Here is a 19573-nt window from a genome sequence, read left to right on the forward strand (position 1 = left end):
TTTAGTATTGGATTGAGTGGTCAGAAAAATCCTGCCTTAAGGCGGAGCACCTTTTTACCAGTCCCAACCAGCTTGGTCATGGGCTACTCCTTTGAGAGAACAGGGATACTGAACTCTCTGCTCAGCTCTCCCTAAAGAACAAAGACCTAATTTATTGTACATTCATCTCCTGTCGTATTCCCCCTGTTCATTCATTCAATCATATTTATTGAGCGCTTACTGTGTGCAGAGCACTGTATTAAGCACTTGGGAAGTACAAGTTGGCAGCATATAGAGATGGTCCCTACCCAACAATGGGCTCAAAGTTGTGTCCCCTTCTGGGACGATAATCTTTCTGGACAACCCCTTGCATCTGTCTGGCAGCGTCTGGGGTTGGGCTCCATTAGGGCTGATTGGGAGCCATCCACGGGACCCCATGCTGAGAAACCCCCCATCCCTCCAACCCCTTTTGGCTTGTAGCCTCAGTGATACGTTGTTAGCTTTCAAAGGGATTTAATGAATTAAAATTGGAGAGTCGGAGAGTACAGCTGGTAAGCCCTCGAGAAACATAAACAGATCGATACTCTGATTTGTGTTTGCTGACCAGAAGAGATTTCCTCATTACAGACCCCCTCCACCCCACCCTCTGCCAGCTTCCCCTCCTGATGGAAGCCCAGCAGTTGGATGCAAAAGAAATCCAATTTGCTCCTGTTAAAGAGTTTCCCCTTAGTTTTCATTGAACCAAGTTGCTAAAGCTGATTTGCTCTGTGAGTGTGTGATTGGGTAAAGGTGTGTTAGTGATGAAAATCCCCTGTCCGTTCCCCCAACATGAACCTAGTAAGCAGTGAACATTCCCAGATGGGGCACTGTTTTAGTGTCCTTATAATAATAGTAATTGTGGTATTCGTTGAGCACTTACCATGTACCAGGAACTGTACTAAGCTCTGGGGTAGGTACGAGGTAGTCATGTTGGACACAGTCCCTGTCCCACATAGGCTCACAGTCTTAATCCCCATTTTACAGATGAGGTAACTGAGGCTCAGAGAAGTGAAGTGACTTGCCCAAGGTCACACAGCAGACAAGTGGCAGAGCCGGGATTAGAACCCAGGTCCTTCTGAGACTCAGGCCCGTGCTCTATCCGCTAGGCTTGGGGTACTGGGCCAGTGGTGGAAGGTGAAGTGTCTCTCCTGCTGTAGTCAGGGATATTGTAATCCATTTCTGGCCAGGGCTGCTGCCCCTCTGGTCTCGTTTTGGCCACTTTAGCAAGAGTTTCTGAGGGAGTGATGGCCAGCACAGGACTCTGCCCACCTATTCCTCTGCCCATCACCCACTGCCATCAGCATGACTGATCCACCCTCAACTGCCTTGGAAGTTTCACCTCCATAAGGACCAGAGACCCAGTTTCCTTTGCATTTGTACTTTCTCATTCCCCCTGTTGCTTCCCTCAATTTAGGAGGAGAATCTTCTTTCTGAACAGTTCCTACCTACTCACCCGGATGTCTACACCTTAGTTATGAGGGATAATACTAATTGTGGTGTTCATTAAGCACTTACTCTGTGCCAAGCACTGTACTAAGTGCTGGGGTAGATACAAGGTCATCAGGTCCCATGTGGGGCTCAGTCTAAGTAGGGGGGAGACGAGTTATTGAATTCCCATTTTACAGCTAAGGGAACTGAGGCTCAGAGAAGTTAAGTGACTTGCCGAATGTCACACAGCAGGTAGATGGTGGAACTGAGATTAACAAAAAGGAAATCCTCACCTCCGGAGAGAGAATTGCCCTGCTAGGGAATTGGAAAGGCCGTAGTAAAGTGGCCCGAGGACGTGGGAGCAGAGAAGCAGCGTGGCTCAGTGGAAAGAGCATGGGCTTTAGAGTCAGAGGTCATGGGTTCAAATCCCCGCTCTGCCAATTGTCAGCTGTATGAATTTGGGCAAGTCACTTAACTTCTCTGTGCCTCAGTTCCCGCATCTATAAAATGGGGATTTAGACTGTGAGCCCCCCGGGGGACAACTTGATTACCTTGTAACCTCCCCAGCACTTAGAACAGTGCTTTGCACATAGTAAGTGCTTAATAAATGCTATTATTATCATTATTATTATTTATAAAGCCAGCCCTGAAAGGGTACGCTGTCTTTTATAAAGCGTGCTCCGAAATGCACAAACACCATTTTAGCTGCTCATCACCGATTCCCAGACTGAGAGACAGCAGCGCTCTTGTAAGTGCTGGAATCTAGTAGTAGCAATATTTATTTATGAAGTACGTACTGTGGGCAAAGCCACAGTGTTTTTCCCAAGCACTGGGGAGAAAATACACAGATGAGGATTAGACATGGTCTCTGGCCCCCAAGGGGATCTCAGTCTGAGAATGGGGGTGGAAGAGGGGAAGGAATTGGCAACAGATACATAAGGAAAGATGCAACAATAAAGACACAAAATCATCAAGCAAGACAAGGACAAAGGTAAAGCCAAAAAAAATTAAAATAAAAGCACAAAAGAGCCAAAGGGTGCAGTGGCTGGAGGAGCAGAGTTTGGGGCTTCTGGTGGTTTACTCCAACTGCCACAGCCCTCTCAACAGTCTCAGTCTTGTGGAGGCTGTAATCTCGAGCCCTTCCCGCTGGAGCGAGGCCCCAGGATGGCCTAGAGGATGAGGGTTGGCGAGGTTCCCCAGCGATGTGGCTCGGTAGCCCGAAGGCCAAAGCCAGCACTCCTGGTGCTGGTGGCCCTCCCCCAGACAGCTTGTTAGTAATCAGGGCTGCCTCATCTCCTGGATCATGCCAGGCCTTTGGGTTGGGAAAGACTTCAGAAAAGGGGAGCTCAGGGAAACGGGTCGGTCATGCCAAATGCTCTTTGGCTTCAATAGATTTTTCCCCTTGTAATTTTTCTAGCCTTGGCCCAGCGTGTCCAACCTGGCAAAGGATTTCATTGACCGCCTTCTGACTGTGGATCCTGGGGACCGGATGACAGCTCTACAAGCCTTAAAGCACCCGTGGGTGGTCAGCATGGCTGCCTCCTCGTCCATGAAGAACCTACACCGCTCTATCTCTCAGAATCTCCTCAAAAGGGCATCTTCCCGCTGCCAAAGTACCAAGTCGGCCCAGTCCACCCGTTCCAGCCGCTCCACCAAATCCAACAAGTCCCGGCGGGTGCGTGAACGGGAGCTGCGTGAACTCAATCTGCGCTACCAGCAGCAGTACAACGGCTGAGGGCCTCATGGGGGAGCCCGTCTGAAGTCTTCCCAGATGCACCCCATCTCCCTCCCCTCATCCCTGGCCAAACTGGATAAAGAGCTGGGAATTGGGCCGGGGGGAGGAGGTGGGGGTGAAAGGAGGGATAGTGAAACTTGCCCGCACGGCGTGCCCACCGAGACATCCGGGCTCCTGTTACCTCCTGACCCCACAGCCGGGGGAAATGAGGTTGGCCAGCAGCTCACGAAATCTGTGCTTTTCTGGGGGAAGTGGGGGTATGGGGTGGCCATCAGGAGCCAGTGCATAGGTGAAAGAGTAAAACCTTCCTGCCCTCCATTACCCGGGCTCAGCCAGGCCAAAGTGGGCCAGTGTCACAAGTTCCAAAGTGCCTCTACTCACACAAAGATCAGCTAAGCACCAAATGAAAAGGACAGTCACCATGTGGGTCCAGCTCCCCTGAGTTTATTTATTAGTGCCAGAATCTAAGGCCTTAGACCGTGTGTGTGTGTGTGTGTGTGTGTGTGTGTGTGCGCGCACGTGTGTATATGCATGCACACAGGCATTCACATTCATGGACCCACATGGGTGTTTGGTGGGCTCCATCTTTTGGAGCAGCCAGAGAGCCCAGCTCTTGTTGGACTCCTGCAGGGTGTTTCCTGTGCTGCTGGAGTGAATGGAGGTTTCTGTGATTCACCTTATTGCCTTTCCAGAGCTAAAGAAAAACTTGGTAGCCTTTTATAGTCCCCTTGTCACAAGGAGCGAGGGCAGGATGGGGAATGGTTGGACATGTATGTCTGTCTTGGAGCCCAGACCTTGGGCAGTAGTAAGTAGTCTGAGACTCCATGCAGGAGTTGGGAAAGACCCTGAAAACAGTGTTTCTTGGTGCACTGGAAAACCCAATGGGAAAAAAAAGCACACCCCCCCCCCAATTAAAGAAACAATCCCCCCTGGAAAGCCTTCTCCTCCCCCTGGCAGCCTCTGGCTAATACTGGAAGGAGTGTCTGCTGGCCAGGCCGGCCTTGAGCTGAGATTTGGTTGTACTGTTCAGTGTTGGTCTTTCCCCACTAACAGTCCTTGCTGGAAGCTGCTGCTGACATCTGCCTCCTCCTCAGTTCTTCCTCGCTCAGGGGAACAGCAAGACCAACAGCTTCCAAGGACCCAATCCGGCTTATCTTCATCTCCAGGGGCTCCTCTGGCAGAGGAGGAGGACACGAAGATGATGGTTGGGAACTGGAGAGGTGTCACCAGCACTCCTGAAAACGAACACCTCTGGCTGGAGTGCTGTAAACTGTTTCCATTTTGTTGTAAGCAGCATTGGGAGAGGGAGAACTGGACTCCCATGGGAGGAGGAAGTGTTTAAAATGTGCTCATGTAGTTAGCACTCTTTGAAATCCCACAGCTCCTACTCTGCCTTCTGTACAGTGAGCCATTTTCCTGGGGGGCACACGGCAGGACAACATCCTCTTACCTCCGGGGGAAAAAAATCATCTGTCCTAGAGTTGGACACCCCCCTTCCCCCAAGCCAGAGCCCCCTAGTCCAGATTTCTGTGTCCTTCTGGAGGTTGGGAAGTGTTGGTACCACCTGACTCCTTAAGGTCTTTGACCCTTCTCCAGCTCGATCATTGATGACTGAGAGGAGGGCAGCGGGGACAGCAAGTGCTGTCAGTCTGCCCAGCAGGGAGAGTGTTACCCCAAGGGCACTTGATTATGGGACCATTTTGAGCCGCTCTACCCAGAGTCCCATTCCCAGCTCTGGGGAAAGCAGGGAGAATTCCCCCTGCCTGAGGTCTTGGGTCTCACCTGGAAGAAGAGGGCTGTCTCAAGGAGTCACTCTGCCCCAGAAAGTGGGAAGCTCTCCAGTTCAGCATCCCATCCATTCTTGCCTTTGGAAGGTGGGGAGTGGCTGGAGCGCTCTGCTATCTTTAGAGCAAGGCCAACTGGTTCTTGGCCTTGGGTGTTGGCCCTGTCTGGGGAGGTCAGGGAAGAAGAGAGACATTCTCTCCCAGTGGGCCAGATTGGGTTTGGGGTTTCCTTACCCTGAATTCAGTTGGGGCAGCATCTAGGTTTCCTGGCAATGGCTGGAGGGTTCCTGAGCAGCCCAGAAGCTCTGTCTTGGCCAATGTATGTGGCTCAATCCCGGCTTCCATGTTGAAGTCAGTGTGGGATCTGCAGCAACTCCGGGCTGATTCTCGCTCATTCGTCTTGGCCATTACTGGATTCCTTTCCATGAGAGCTCTCGCCAGCCTTCCCTGCCCATGCGGGGAGTAGAGCTTGGTGTGCCGGGGACTTTGGGGACTTGTGCTCCTGCTCTTTGCTGCAGGTTTGCGTTGGACCTGTCTCATCCATCCTGGCCCACAGTTCTCTGGCAGATGCTAGTGCCTTTCTGTGTGAGCTTTGGTGGTTGGCTGCAGTTGGCAGCCTTGCTTTTTCTTCTCTCCACTCTGCCTGAAGACAGTGCTGTGTCACCTAAGGGAGAGACTCCCTGCCCATATGTGAAGTTTTGCTTTTGGCTTCCTTGCACTTGTAGCCCACCTAAGACTCAGCAACTGCACTGTCATCTGCCTTGCCCTGGTGTTATGTCTTTTTTCCCCCCATTCCTGTTTCCTGATGGTGGGGGGGTTACAGTTGACCCAAGAGGTGTTTTTAAGGCCTCAGAATGTCCTCTAGTCAGGGGATGGTGTGACATAGGCCACCGAAGGCCATAGACTTTCCAGAAGAAGGAAACGCGAAGAATCTGGAGATGACGTTTGAGTTCTCTCCCCATGTGGCTGCGGAAAAGAGATCCAAGGACATCTGATAAGGACCAGACAGTGCACTTTTGCCAATGGATGTGCCTTTCTTGAGGGCTTTGTGGTGCTGGGAATGAGGCCTCTCTGCGCAAGATTTGGTGACTCAGGTTGGAATTGAGTGAGGGGGCTGGAGGAACCACCAAGGGTGTGAGTGGCACTGAGTCACTGCAACACATCTCCTGTTGTGCCCGGTAGGTGATCTGGGCCCATGCTCTTCAGATCCTGTTTGGGGGTGGGGGGGAAGCCAGGAGGCCATGGGACTGGGAGTCTGAGCACTCCAGATTCTTTCCCCTGGCATGGCTTTCTGCAGGAATTTTCCATAAATGAAAGAGAGTGTAAAATTCACACTCTGTGTGTGTGTTTGTGTGTGTGTGTGTGTGTGTGTGAGAGAGAGAGAGAGAGAGAGAGAGAAATTCACACCATCCATGTCTGACCACCAAATCCATTGATTCCCTGAGGCACCCTGATTACTTCACCCTTAGTACTTGCTAAATGTGGAATCTGTACCATCCTTTAGATATCCATACCTGAGCTAAGGTTGGCTCAGCCTTAAGCGGCCAACTTTGGGGCCCAGTCTCAAAGGTGGTTGCCCTCACAGCAGATGCACGACACACCCACCCAATCCGTCGATCAGTGGTATCTGTTGAGCGATTACCCTAAACTTCCTGGCACAGAGGGAGTTGTCCCCCTCTCTGATCACTCTTACAGCAGCCCCTGGCTGACAGCTCCCATCTGAGCTGCTGCTACTCCTTTGGTTCTAATATGCCTCCCCTAATGGATAGCCTCATGTTTCTACTGGGGTAATCAGCCACCCTCACCACTGCTGTTCTCAGGCCTTCCTCACCTCACTCATGTTTCTCTTTCCCACAGGTCTGTGTTCTGACTCCCTGGTTGAGAGGTGAATGAGGGGGTCTTCCCAGGTGAAACAACAGAGCCTACCTTTCTGTTTTCTCTTTAGCCCTAGGTGCTGTCTGGAGAGTTGGGTAGGGACTGTCTCTGTATGTTGCCAACTTGTACCTCCCAAGCGCTTAGTACAGTGCTGTGCACACAGTAAGTGCTCAATAAATACGATTGATAGTGAGGGTTCCTTGGGCTAAGCTGCCGTTTGGGGGCTTAGAGTGACATCTAGTGGCCAACTGAGGTATCTGATTTGGAGCGATTCTCCTATTTTGAGGATCATCATCATCATCAATCGTATTTATTGAGCGCTTACTGTGTGCAGAGCAGTGTACTAAGCGTTTGGGAAGTACAATTTGGCAACATATAGAGACAGTCCCTACCCAATAGTGGGCTCACAGTCTCTCGTTTACATTGAGCACTTAGGGACAGCACTAGGCAGAGAGTCTCAGCTGGGGGAGAGAGCCACGGGCAACAGTACGGCCATGTAGGACTGGGTATTAGTGAGGCTACACCCTACCCACCCGCGCAACCCCCACTTCTCTCTGGCTCCTACCTCCAAGTCCCACGGCCAAAAGCAGTGCTGGTGTTTACGAGGCTGGACCTGGGAGGGGAATGCAGTGGTTCAGGCAAGAGGGGAGGATGGGGGACTCAGAGCTACCTGAGTGGCTTCAGGTGGACTTCCTTCTGACATCACTACATTGCTCCGCGTGCCTGATGTAACGTGCACAGCATTGCATGCATCTGGTTGGATGGTGTCTGCCACCTAGGGAGGAGGCAATCAGTGGTATTTATTGAGCACTTACTTTGTGCAGAACACTGTACTAAGCACTTGTGAGAGCACAGTACAACAGAGTTGGCAGATACATTTCCTAGCCACAACAAGTTTACAGTCTGAGGTAAGTGTGTTGTAGACAGGGAATGCATCTACCAACTCTATTATATTGTGCTGTCCCAAGCGCTCAATATAGTGCTCTGCATACAGTGAGTGCTCAACAAATACCATTGATTGATTTGATTGTTAAGGAGGAGGCAGTGTTTTCCCCCCTTCTCCACCCTCAAGACAGCCAGATGTCTGTGAAAGCCGGCCCTGGTGGCAATTGCTCCTTGCTGCATTCCCTCCCTGGCCACTATTGTCCTGGGGGTAGAGCCCTGCATAGGCTGTGAGTAGACTGGAATGAGATCCGACCTCAAAGCACTGTCCTCCTGCCCCCATTGTTGGCATTTTGGGCTTGTGGCGGAGGTGCTTCTGGACCAGAAATGTCCAAGTGGCTCAGCATTCACCTGCAGGTGGATGCTATGTGATAATTTCACACATGCATGGTTGTCCCTTGGGCTGCCGAGAATACAATTTCCAGCAGTCCTTGAAGCAGCCCCATGTATATAACAGCACCCTCTGGAATTGAGGTGGCGGTCATTTCCGGTCCAGTCCAGCTCAGACCCAAACTGGATTCACCAACTGAGCCCAGATATCTTGGGGAGGGGAAATGTGAGACACTCCTTATCTCTCCAGCTTCCCGGGAAGCTCCTCTGGTTCTAGTTACCTAGATGGCTCTTTTAAGATGGGAGTTAAAGGGGGCTTCTTTAAAGACTGGATGAGTAATGTAAGGAGTTGGAGAAGCTGGGGTACACCCTGCTGTGCTAAGACGAATGACCCAACTGACCTGGAGGCCTAGAGGTGAGGAAGTGAATCAGATGACCTCTTGAGATCCCTGCCATTATTGTGCTATTTTATGAGTGCTCTCCCTCATCCACCTCCCTGCTCTTCCCAGGATTGGTTCTTGGGCAGGCAGGGAAGTCCCCCTCCAAGTGGAACTTAGCAATACTGTGTAAATCTTTACTAGGCCTAGGAGGAAGGCGGGGTCAAAGCAAGTGCCTTTCTAAGGCCTCTCTCTTTGTTCCAGAAGAGACAAGAATGAGGGGGTGGTCCTCCAAGCATTGACCTGCACACTGTCCAGCAGCTTGGCCCCAGTGCCAAGCTGTCCCCTGACAAATTTTTCCCTACAGACACCCTCTATTCCCCAGGCCCTGGGGAATCGACTCCAATGAGTGGTTGGGCTGGACTTTTTAAGTGGGCAGAAGAGATGTTATGCCCTTGGCTCCAACAGGGCTCAGGGAAAGCAACAGCAGGAAGCTGTAAGTGTGATATGGAATGAAGCAACAGTGAGGCCAGAGAAGCCCTAATGATCGGCAGCCCCACTGGGTGGTTTCTCCTTTTCCTCTTCATTCTGGCCTTCAGTATCTAGGGATGTGGTTTTCTGCGGCTCACAGTTTTCCTTTGTCTGGCCCTGCCCCAGGGACCAACCTCCACTGTCGATTGGTCCTCAGACTAAGCTGTCTCAGCCTTCTCCCAGCACTTTTCAGAAGGGGCCTGGGGACAGATGTGACTTCAGAATTCATAGCATGAGCTCCCTGGCTAACTGTGTTTCTGCTTGGAGAGGGGAATTCCCCAGGGAAGTGAGGCTTGGGCTCCCCTCCGGCCTGGACCGGTATGGGACGTGAATGCAAAGATAAAGTTGGCTGTTTCCTATAAAAGCCATAACTCGGGCCTCTCTGGTTCAGCGATAAATGGAACATTGCCCGGGTCCCTGGGCTTCCTGCCCCTTACTTTCCCCAGGGGAGGGAAGAGAAATGGGTCCCTGTGACCATTTGTCAAGCCAAAGTGATAGAGTGTGTGTGTGAGAGAGAGATTGTGTGTGTGTGGTGTGTAGTATGAGACACTAGGTTGGGATTTCATTGCGAGCTGCCTGCCCTCACCTCTTATGACCTCCCCTGTTGTACTCTGGTTTCCTGTTGGCTCAGTGGCCTACTGGGGGGGTCCTGCTTTTTTGCCCACCCAATCTAAAAGAGCCTCCCAGACAGGAGTGATGCTCCCAGAGCATGCCCCCAAAAACAAGGCAGCAGGCGAGTTGTGGTTGGCCTAAAGGTTTGGAATGGGTCACCCGGCCCCCCTGGGGTTGGGAATATGTGATCCTGAATGGCTGGAGCTCACAGGGACTAGATCTTGGCTCTGCACCCAAGGCTCTGGGAAGGCCGAATGCTGCCGTGCACCGAGGGAGCAGAGCCGTCCTCAGGTAGGGGAAAGGATGGGGCGGTGGGCTGTCCCAAGGGCCGGGTGTTCAGGAACAACTGGGTGTTTCAGCACCTTCCACCTCCTCCCCATCTCTAGCAATCATGAACATACACTGCCACACTCTTGTAGAGTCCCTTAGTGGAGGGTTTGTGAGCCACAATGGTCCCTGGGGAAAAGGTGCACTGTAGTGATTCTGGCCCAGGTGGAGGGAGTTCTGTGGCTAGGCCTTCCGGGAGCCACAGAATCCTTCCCTTTGCCCAAGGTGCCCTTTTGAAACGGTAGGTCACGGATCCCTGATCCACATCCTTGGATTTTCTCCAGTGCCAAATCCCACCCCCGACATGGTCTGTTCCAACTTCTCCCTGGGGTGGGTTGGGGGCAGGGGAAGAGTCTGATTTGTCCCAGGTACTTTTTACACTAAGGGATCACTCCTCGATTGATCTGTAGTCCCTGGGAATGCCTAGCATTCGGACTAGGATTGTATAGTTATTTATTTTGTGTATTCAGTTTGTAAATGTATCCTGCATATTCAATAAATCTTGGACTGTCCCCTCCTGCTAGTGACTTGGTCCCTGTGGGTCCCCATTGACTGTCGATGACTTCTGACCATTTCCCCCTGGTCAGAGACTGGCCCAGGGACTTGCCTGCTAGCAAGCAGTTTTACCTGGGTCCCTTCTGCTGGCCTAGCCGCTTCCCAGCCCGCAGCCCCCAGCCCCTGCTTTGGTAAGGTTCAGTTGTATTGTGTGGCTTTGTGGTGGGGGATGGGGGGCATAGGGAGAAGAGAGATTGGTTTCTCCATTTATAGTCTGACTCCTTTCTCTCAGGGGACCCACAGTAGCTTCCCTCAACCCAGGAGAATGGACACTCTCCTATTCCCAGAGGTAAGGCTGAGTTGGGAGTGATTTTGGTTTGGCAATCAGAGGGAGAGCCATTCCCTGGCAGGCATTCCCCGGGGGCTCCTCTGGGCCGGGCCTCTCCCTGGAGTCAGGGGCCAGCAGCTCGTGACCTTTACGGGATCTTCCTCACAGTGGCAAATTGGAAGACCCTCTAAACCCTCAGTCAGTGGTATCTACTGAGTGCTTACTGTGGGCAGAGCACTGTACTAACTGCTTGAAAGAGTACAGTATAACAATTGACAGACACGTTCCCTGCCCACAACAAGACTGCTGTAGACTGTGAGCCCGCTGTTGGGTAGGGACCATGTCTATATGTTGCCAACGTGTACTTCCCAAGCGCTTAGTACAGTGCTTTGCACACAGATATAATTGAATGAATGAATGAATAAACAAACTTACGGTCTAAAGCACCGTTTGTCTTTCCCCTGTTTGTGCCCTTTTCATCCCACTAGGGAGGCAGGAGTGGAGTAGAAATAACAGTAAGAACCGTGTCTCAGAGGGAATTGTGAATTTATTACACTACAGAGATGAGCGAGGACAGAAAGGGCTGCCCAGGTGAAGTAAGGTCTGGTGCAGGCGGAGCGGGGGCTCCCCTCGCCTGGCTTTACCTTCCTGGCTCACTGAGCACTTGCTGCCCTCCAGTCCGGAGACAGGCTTCTCAGTTGCTGGCCACAACCTGGCTGATCCAGGTACTGAACAAGCTGACACGGGTGTACATGGCAGGTGATCTCACATCACAGTTGGAGGTTCCCCAGGAGACTATTCCAATGAGGACCCACGAGTTCCCCTTCAGGCACACGAGGGGGCCACCAGAGTCACCCTGAGGAAGTGGGAGGAGAAAAGCCAGGTGAGCTGGGTGTAGAGGGAAGGCAGAGAGCCACCTAAGGAGAAACTGGTGAGGGTATGTGTTTGGGGATATAGGGTTGTGGGGTAGGGTAGCGTAGCATGGGGAGATGGGGCTGCACTGTGATCAGTCTCTTTTCTCTGAAAGGAATCAGTGACTGTTGAAGATGAGAGGTTTGCCCCACTGCATCCCAGTCCAGCCTGTGGCTCTCGCCTCCAGGAGGGTGTTCAGGGACACCCAAAAGAACTGAGTCCCACAAAGACCTGGGGACTGGAACTAGGGATGGAAACCAGGGTCAGACTCCCATCTCGGGCGTGCTCAGAGGCAGGCCAGCCAAAAGCGCTACCTGGCAGGAGGAGGCTCCTTGGCCGCCAGCACAGATCATGGAGTCAGTGATGCGGTTCCCCCAGTACGTCTTGCACTGGTTCACGGTCACCAGGGGCAGAGCCACCTGCTGCAGACGATTGGGGACGATGTTACCTGCAAGTCGAAGAAGGAAAGTGAGACTCTTGGGTCAATGTGGATACCTGCATCCGCCCCACTGCCTTCAGGTATTGTTATTCAGGTCCCATTATTAGCACACGGGGATTGGGCCCTGAGGAAGGGGATGGGACTTTGCCATCAGTCCTGATATCCTGCCTCCTGTGGGGATGGCCAGGGATTGAAAAGCCACTCTGGTGGCAGCCAATAGAGGTTAATGGAAGCCACTGTTAAGCAGAGGACTCTGGGGTCCCCGTGTCTCAATCTTGGCATCTTGTGGGCCAAGCACCCAGTTGGGGGTGTGTGTGTCAGAGGCCAGATTACTCAGAATCTGCGAACTGCTTGGATTCCCCCACCACATAGCCCTACTATACCTATGCCACTGATGCGACCCCAACCCGTGGTGACACAGGTGATCCCCTGGGGGAGGGCCTCAGTCGGGGAGGCCAGGCAGACAGGGGAGACGTAGGTGGTCAGCTGGGCGGGGGAGGAGAGTTTCAGTAGGGTGATGTCATTGTTGAACGTGTTGGGGTTCCAGCCTGGGTGAGTGATGGCCTGCAGGATGTAGACAGGGGTGGTGAGGACGTGAGGACATAGTCCTTGCTACTTGTTCCCGATTATTAAAGGTCCAGAGGTGGGACCCAGAGCAGGACACCCAGGGTTTGTAAGGCAGAAAAATATAACTTTGCTGGGGACAGCATCTTCTCTTGTAGGGGTGTCTCTGGAGTATTGATGTAGCAGGTGGGTTTAAGCAGAGAGATTAAGGTAGCAAGGAGGTTGGTTTTAGAGGGCGTTTGCTCAAGGCAAAGGGACAGCGAGGAAGGCCCAGAGGTCTAGATGGGAGGAGTTGCAGACAAGAAGGTTCTTGCTTCTTTAGAAATCCAAGGAAATAAACAGAGCCAAATTAGTCCCACTGATCCAAACCACCTCCTCCCAGGGAAATGACTTCTGGGCCTGTATCTTCAGCCGGATCCCAGCCTGAGCCCCCCCAAGCTCCTACAGCAGCTGGCAGTGCAGCTGGAGGTAACTCCCCTCCTGACACCGTCTCGCTCACTCCCACTCTTATGCTTATCCTTAGGGCAGGGCTGAGGCTCAGGCACTGCCCCCGCCCATTTGGGTCTACGGTGTAAGATCAGTGTCTAGTGTCACTCAGGTGGCTCTGGGGCCCATCTGGCAGCCTTGGAGGTTTCCTGGGCCTCTCTGCTGCAAGCATCTCTCTTGGCCTAGAGGGATAACTTGCCCACCCCCGCCTCCAAAGTCACTACTGGGCCACAGTGTCCTGGTGAAGCAGTAGACACTGCTTCTGTGATTAGAGACTTACCCTGGAGATGGTCTTGACCTGAATGGGCTCGGAGTTGGAGGACATGTCATATTGTCCAAGGACAACAACGTGGCGGCTTGGGCTGTAGGGTGAGAGTGGAGTGCAGATTAGCCCTTTTCCCCCAGAAGTCTGGGGTTCTGTTCTACCCCTTACTGCATGACAGGGAAGGAAAGCAGCAGCCAAGGGAGTGGGAGGCCCATATGTCAGCAGAGAGCTGAGAAGTGACCCATGTGGGTATTACGTAGGTCAGGAGGGAGAGTTGGTCACTGCGAATTGTCCCTCATCTGAGAGATCCTGAAAGCAAGAGGTGGAGATGGGGGAAGAAAATTGATTTCAGAATTCTGGGCCACTCAGAGCAAGGAAAACAGGGGTTTCTCTTGGCTTCGTCCCGGTGTCAGGGCCTGCCCCGGGACCCTGGGGTGAGAAGTAATGGAGTGAGCGCTTCAGCAGGCTGGAGTCGGAGGGCAGTCTTAGCTAAGCCTTTGTTCCGTTTCTCCAGAGATGCAACCTTCCCAAGTCCAGTCATTGCCCCCTTGGGCCCAGCTTGCAGCTTCTACTGTGGTTGAGCCAGGGGCTGCCTAAACACCAGAGGAAAATGCCTAGATATTATAGAAAAGAGCAAATCATCTGTCCATCCATCCCTGGGAGTTGTGCTAGATTTGGGGATGGGTTGGCCAGCTGGCCTTTTATGAGTGGTGTCCAGCTCCATTGGAGGATCTTGCCAAAGCACCCAGCAGAAAAGCATCCTCACCTCACGTTGCAGTGGGCAGCCGTGACCGCCCAGTACTGGTTGATGAGGGAACCGCCACAGAAGTGCCCTCCGCTGCTTCTGTCCTGAGGGTGGGAAAGGAGAAGGGAAGTGGGAAACAGGCCATTGAGCAGGTTTGGACGGGAGAACTAGCCCCTGCGTCTGGGACAGGGGAGGGTTAGTTTAATTTGGCAAGTAGGCCAAATCATAAATTGGCCGGGAGAAATGAGGGTTCCCTCCCGTTTAGCAACTGGGAAGCAGCGGCGTCTTGAGGAAAGAGCCCGGGCCTGGAGTCAGGGGACCTGGGTCTTAATCCCAGCTCTACCACTGGCCTGCCGTGTGACCTTGGGCAAACCATTTAACTTCTCTGGGCTTCCGTTTCCACATCTGTAAAGTGGGGATTCAATACCTGTTCTCCCTGACCCCGGGATCTCCTTCCACCCTTCCCTGCAGCTCCAGCCCCTCTCTGACGTATCCCCGCAGACAAAGGTCTTTACCTTCAAGGACACTTGCCAGGGCCAGGAGCCAGGCAATGAGTTCTCTCCGTTCACAATCCGCTGGGAGGAGTCGACAGCGGGACTAATGATCGGGATCCCGCAGCCTAGAGCAGACCCAGAGCAGGCCTGGTGAGGAGGGCAGGGGGATACGTAGGGGGGACATCTCTCGGCATTGTTAACCTGACCCAATGCACCCCCCCACCCCCCCCCCACGCCTCCAGCAGGTGCTTCCAATTGCTAAGGCTGAGGTGATGGAAGCGCTCCCCCCCACCCCTCCCCATTGCCCTGTGTTCCCCATGTCTACCCATTCTCTCCTCCCCCGCACCCTCGCCAGTTTCCTCCTCTTCATCCTCTGCTGTTCTCCCACAAATCTCTTTCTAAAGAGGCTTCCGTGGACTGCATCAACTTGGTAGTGAGCTCCAAGGTAAAAGCTCCTCTGCTGAGCAGGCAGCCCAGTTAAGTGTCCCAAAGTAGCCCTGCCTGGGCTGTTCAGGGGCAGATGGGTCTCTCCAGGGTTCTGTACAGATGACAGAGAGCCCCTAGAAGAGGCCAGGCTTACCATAAGAGCTGCCAAGGAGAGCCAGGCAGATGGCCACCCACAGAAACGCCATCTCTGCTTGTCCAGAAAAGGTGGTTTGAGTTGGGTGCGATCCTACTTTATACAGCTCGAGATCTTGATGACCTTGAGCTGTTTTTACGGTGCCCAACTCAGTGACCAGCTGTACCACCACTGCACCCTCTCACGCTCTCTAAGCCAAGTTCACCTACTAAAGCATGTGTGTCCAGCCTCTTGGGAAGCGGTGATGAGCACCTACCTGGGAGTAGTTCTAATTCCAGGTGCCACAGGGAAAGGGCCTGTCTAATAATAATAATAATAACAATAATAATAATTATTATGGTATTTAAGTGCTTATTATGTGCCAGGCACTGTTCTAAGTACTGGGGTAGATACAAGACAATTGAGTTGGACCCGGTCCCTGTCCCACATAGGGCTCACAGTTTTAATCCCCATTACACAGATGAGGGAACTGAGGCACAGAGAAGTTAAATGATTTGCCCAAGATCACACAGCAGACAAGTGGTGGAACCGGGATTAAAACCCACGACCTTGAACGAGACCTTAAATAATAATAAATAATTGAGGTATTTTTAAGCGCTTACTATGAGTCATGTATTGTACTAAGCCCTGGGGTAGATACAAGATAACCAGGTCCCGCATGGGGCTCACAGTCTTAGGAAGGAGGACAGGTACTGAATCCACATTCTGCAGATGAGGGAACTGAGGCCTGGAGAAGTGAAGTGACTTCTAGACTGTGAGCCCGTTGTTGGGTAGGGACCGTCTCTATATGTTGCTACTTTGTACTTCCCAAGCGCTTAGTACAGTGCTCTGCACACAGTAAGTGCTCAATAAATCCGTTTGAATGAATGAAGTGACTTACCCAAGGTCACACAGCAGAAAAGTGGCAGAGCTGGGATTAAAACCCAGGTCCTCTGACTCTCAGGCCTGTGCTCTTTCTACTAGACCGCGCTGCGATCAGGGAGGGTCCTGATTGGCCCCAGCCTTTTTTTTTCCCCCTCACTCAATCTCCATTTTACCGATGAGGTAACTGAGGCCCAGAGAAGTTAAGCGACTTCCCCCAAATCACACAGCAGACAAGTGGCAGAGCCCAGGATTAGAAGCCAGGCCCTCTGACACCTAGGCCTGTGCTCTTTCTACTAGGTCATGCTGCACTGAGGACAGAACCCAGTTTGTCCTTTCATTCAGAGTCCTTGAAGTAGAGTCTGCAGGCTCCCTGTCTCTTCTCTCCCTCTTCCCCAATGTGCAAACCTAGAGCAAGGTTTTACTGTTCCTGCATGGCTGGCCTCAAGCGAGAGCGATGTCCTTGTCGGGACACAAGCTGAGCAGCTCCTCAAACTCACCCCTGGCTTAACCCAAGGGGAGAAATAGCTGGGTTGGGAGAGAGAGAGAGAGAGAGAGAGAGAGAGAGAGAGAGAGAGAGAGAGAGAGAGAGAGAGAGAGAGAGAGAGAGAGAGAGAGAGAGAGAGAGAGAGAGAGAGAGAGAGAGAGAGAGAGAGAGAGAGAGAGAGAGAGAGAGAGAGAGAGAGAGAGAGAGAGAGAGAGAGAGAGAGAGAGAGAGAGAGAGAGAGAGAGAGAGAGAGAGAGAGAGAGAGAGAGAGAGAGAGAGAGAGAGAGAGAGAGAGAGAGAGAGTGTGTGTGTGTGTGTGTGTGTGTGTGTGTGTGTGTGTGTGTGTGTGTGTGTGTGTGTGTTTGGCAGGCCCTGAGTGGGTTATGGGGGAGAGGGAGAGGTGCATCTCTTTTATGTCAGACCCAGGATGAGGAGTGAGGGGGAAAAATTCACAAAACAGGGAGCAGAGGGACTTTGAATTCCCCCTTCCCCTACCAGTTGGGCCTACCGTTCCCTGCAGGAAAGAGAAAAACCTTCACTCAAGTCTCCTGTGGCCTGGAACCAGGTGGAATGAAGCAGAAAACTCTCATTTTCCCCATAGGACCGTGGTGTCCATCCATTTTATTTCTTTAAATTTGGGGGTTTGGAGAGGGCAGGGGCCACATCCACTGCTGTCTGTCTAGTACATGTGGGTGTTCAGGTAAGAGCTAATTTCTAGTGCTGCATGAGTAGAAGAAGGAGGAGTTTGCTGCCTAGGCTGTTGTCTAATAATAAACTCTAAGTGCTTACAAGGTGACAAACACTACACTAAACACTGGGATATATACAGGCTAATTGGTTTGGACACAATCTCTGTCTCATATTGGGCTCATAGTCTAAGTGGAAGGGTGAACAGGTATTCATTCCCCATTTTACAGATGAGGAAACTGAGGCCTAAAGAAGTGAGTTGACTCGTCCAAGGTCACACAGCAGGCAATCGGCAGAGCCATAATTAGATTCCTCTCCTCTCCAACTCCAGGACTCACAAAAGGTCCTTACAGCTCAGTCAGCGGACTGAGTTTCATGGTAATTGTTTAGGGCAGATGGAGAGGAGTGTCCCTGTTTGTTCTGAAGCTTCCTGGATCCCAGGTCCCTGGAAACTTTCAGGCTACTAACTTCCCTGCTTCTGGAAACAGAGACTCCCATTGGACCAAGCTTATCAGAGTACAGGTGTGAAGTGTTCCCAGCAGAGTGGTTCCTCCCTCAACACCCCCGGCCCCAGGTCTAGAGCAGGTGGCCCAGTAGATGCCTTTCCCACTAAGGGCCCTGATTGATGGTGATAAAGCCGCAAGTTTGAGGGACAGCTCAACATGAGAGGGTTGTTGGGGGTTTGGAGGCAAGAAAATATCAAGTCTGGATTTTGTTGCAGACTGGGGTCCTTCTGCCTTATTTGGCAAGCTCTGCTTGACTCCTTTTTCCCTTGGCGCATCTCCCCCAACTGCTGGCCTATGAGAAAAGCTGAGAAGTCTCCCCTAGTTTATTCCAACATTAGCATTGTCCAGATCATCTCCCCAACCAGTGCCAGCGAAGGGCTGTCTGCAGGACACTGTCCTTTAGGAAAGAGACCTTCCACTTCCTGCTCTTTTTTATGGTATTTATTTGCTCAGTGCTTACCGTGTGCCAGGTACTATACTAAGTGCTGGGGTAGATATAAAGCACGGGCTTTGGAGTCAGAGGTCATGGGTTCAATCCCTGCTCCGCCAACTGTCAGCTGTGTGACTTTGGGCAAGTCACTTAACTTCTCTGTGCCTCAGTTACCTCATCTGTAAAATGGGGATTAAAACCGTGAGCCTTCCGTGGGACAACCTGATCACCTTGTAAACTCCCCAGCACTTAGAACAGTGCTTTGCACATAGTAAGCGCTTAACAAACACCATCATCATCATCATTATTTTTATTATATAAACTAATCGGGCTGGACACAAACCCTGTCCCTACACAGGGCTCACAGTCTTAATCCCCATTTTACAGATGCAGCCACTGCGACCCAGTGAAGTTAAGTTACTTATCTGAAGTCACACAGCAGACAAGTGGCAGAGCCGGTGTAGAACCCAGGTAATAACAAAAGGAATAATAATAACAATGATAATAATTATAGTACTTGTTAAATGCTTACTATGTGCCAAGCACTATTCTAAGCACTGGGGTAAATATAAATTAACCAGGTTGGACACAGTCCCTGTCCCACATGGGGTTCACGCTCTTAATCCCCATTTTACAGATGAGATAACTGAGGCCCAGAGAAGTTAAGTGATTTGTCCAAGGTCACACAGTAGGCAAGTGGCAGAGCCCAGGAATAGAACCCAGGTCTTCGGCCTACCAGCCCCGTGCTCTTTCTACTAGGCCATGCTGCATTGAGGACAGAACCGTTTGTCCTCTCTTTCAGAGCTCTTGAGGTAGAATCTGCAGGCTCCCTGTCTCTTCTCTCCCTCTTCCCCAGTGTGCAAACCCAGAGTAAGGTTCTACTGTTTGGCCAGGCCTCTTGGATGACCTCAGGGGAGAGCAATGACCTCCCAGAGAAGCCATAGCAGATTCCCCAATTCCCTTTGGTCTAGAGCAGTGTAAAACCTCATATGTGGATGAAGCAGATGTCAACCGGAGACTGACTCATTTCCCATTGCTGAATTGCCCTGAGATTAATGGAATCGCAGATTCCGAAGAACAGCAGAGCTACTTGGGTTTCAGAAATGGCCCCAGTCACAGATTTTGATGAGAACAAATCATGCTTTAAGTTTCTGTACCTACCTTTGGACGCAGACTGTAAACTTGTTGTGGGAAGGGAACATGTCTATGGAGTCTGTTATACTGTCCTCTCCCAAGTGCTTAGTACAGTGCCCTGCACACAGTAAATGCTCAATAAATACGATTGATGGATGGTGTGCAAGACTCAGGATTATCAAGCACCTGTCCTATTGGAAT

The 19573-nt window shown here is 51.7% G+C and overlaps 2 protein-coding genes across 3 annotated transcripts in view; one reads left to right on the forward strand and one right to left on the reverse strand.

Annotated features, from left to right (window-relative positions):
• Window positions 1-3667, forward strand: part of PSKH1 (protein serine kinase H1) — a 59719-nt gene extending 56052 nt beyond the window's left edge. For both annotated transcript variants that reach the window (XM_038772868.1, XM_038772869.1), the window contains one exon: window positions 2864-3667. In XM_038772868.1, coding sequence (XP_038628796.1) covers window positions 2864-3181 — 318 coding nt within the window. In that variant the 3' untranslated portion in view covers window positions 3182-3667. The remainder of the gene's footprint in view (window positions 1-2863) is intronic.
• A 7809-nt stretch (window positions 3668-11476) lies between these two features.
• On the reverse strand, window positions 11477-15319 carry CTRL (chymotrypsin like). The gene is made up of 7 exons (XM_038740380.1): window positions 15268-15319; window positions 14709-14812; window positions 14215-14297; window positions 13464-13545; window positions 12517-12697; window positions 12009-12142; window positions 11477-11638 (listed from the first exon to the last, which is right to left on the reverse strand). The coding sequence occupies exons 1-7, from the start codon at window positions 15317-15319 to the stop codon at window positions 11477-11479; spliced, it is 798 nt and encodes a 265-aa protein (XP_038596308.1).
• Window positions 15320-19573: the final 4254 nt, after the last annotated feature.

Source organism: Tachyglossus aculeatus, chromosome X1 (assembly GCF_015852505.1).
Source record: "Tachyglossus aculeatus isolate mTacAcu1 chromosome X1, mTacAcu1.pri, whole genome shotgun sequence".
Taxonomy (NCBI): Eukaryota; Metazoa; Chordata; class Mammalia; order Monotremata; family Tachyglossidae; genus Tachyglossus; species Tachyglossus aculeatus.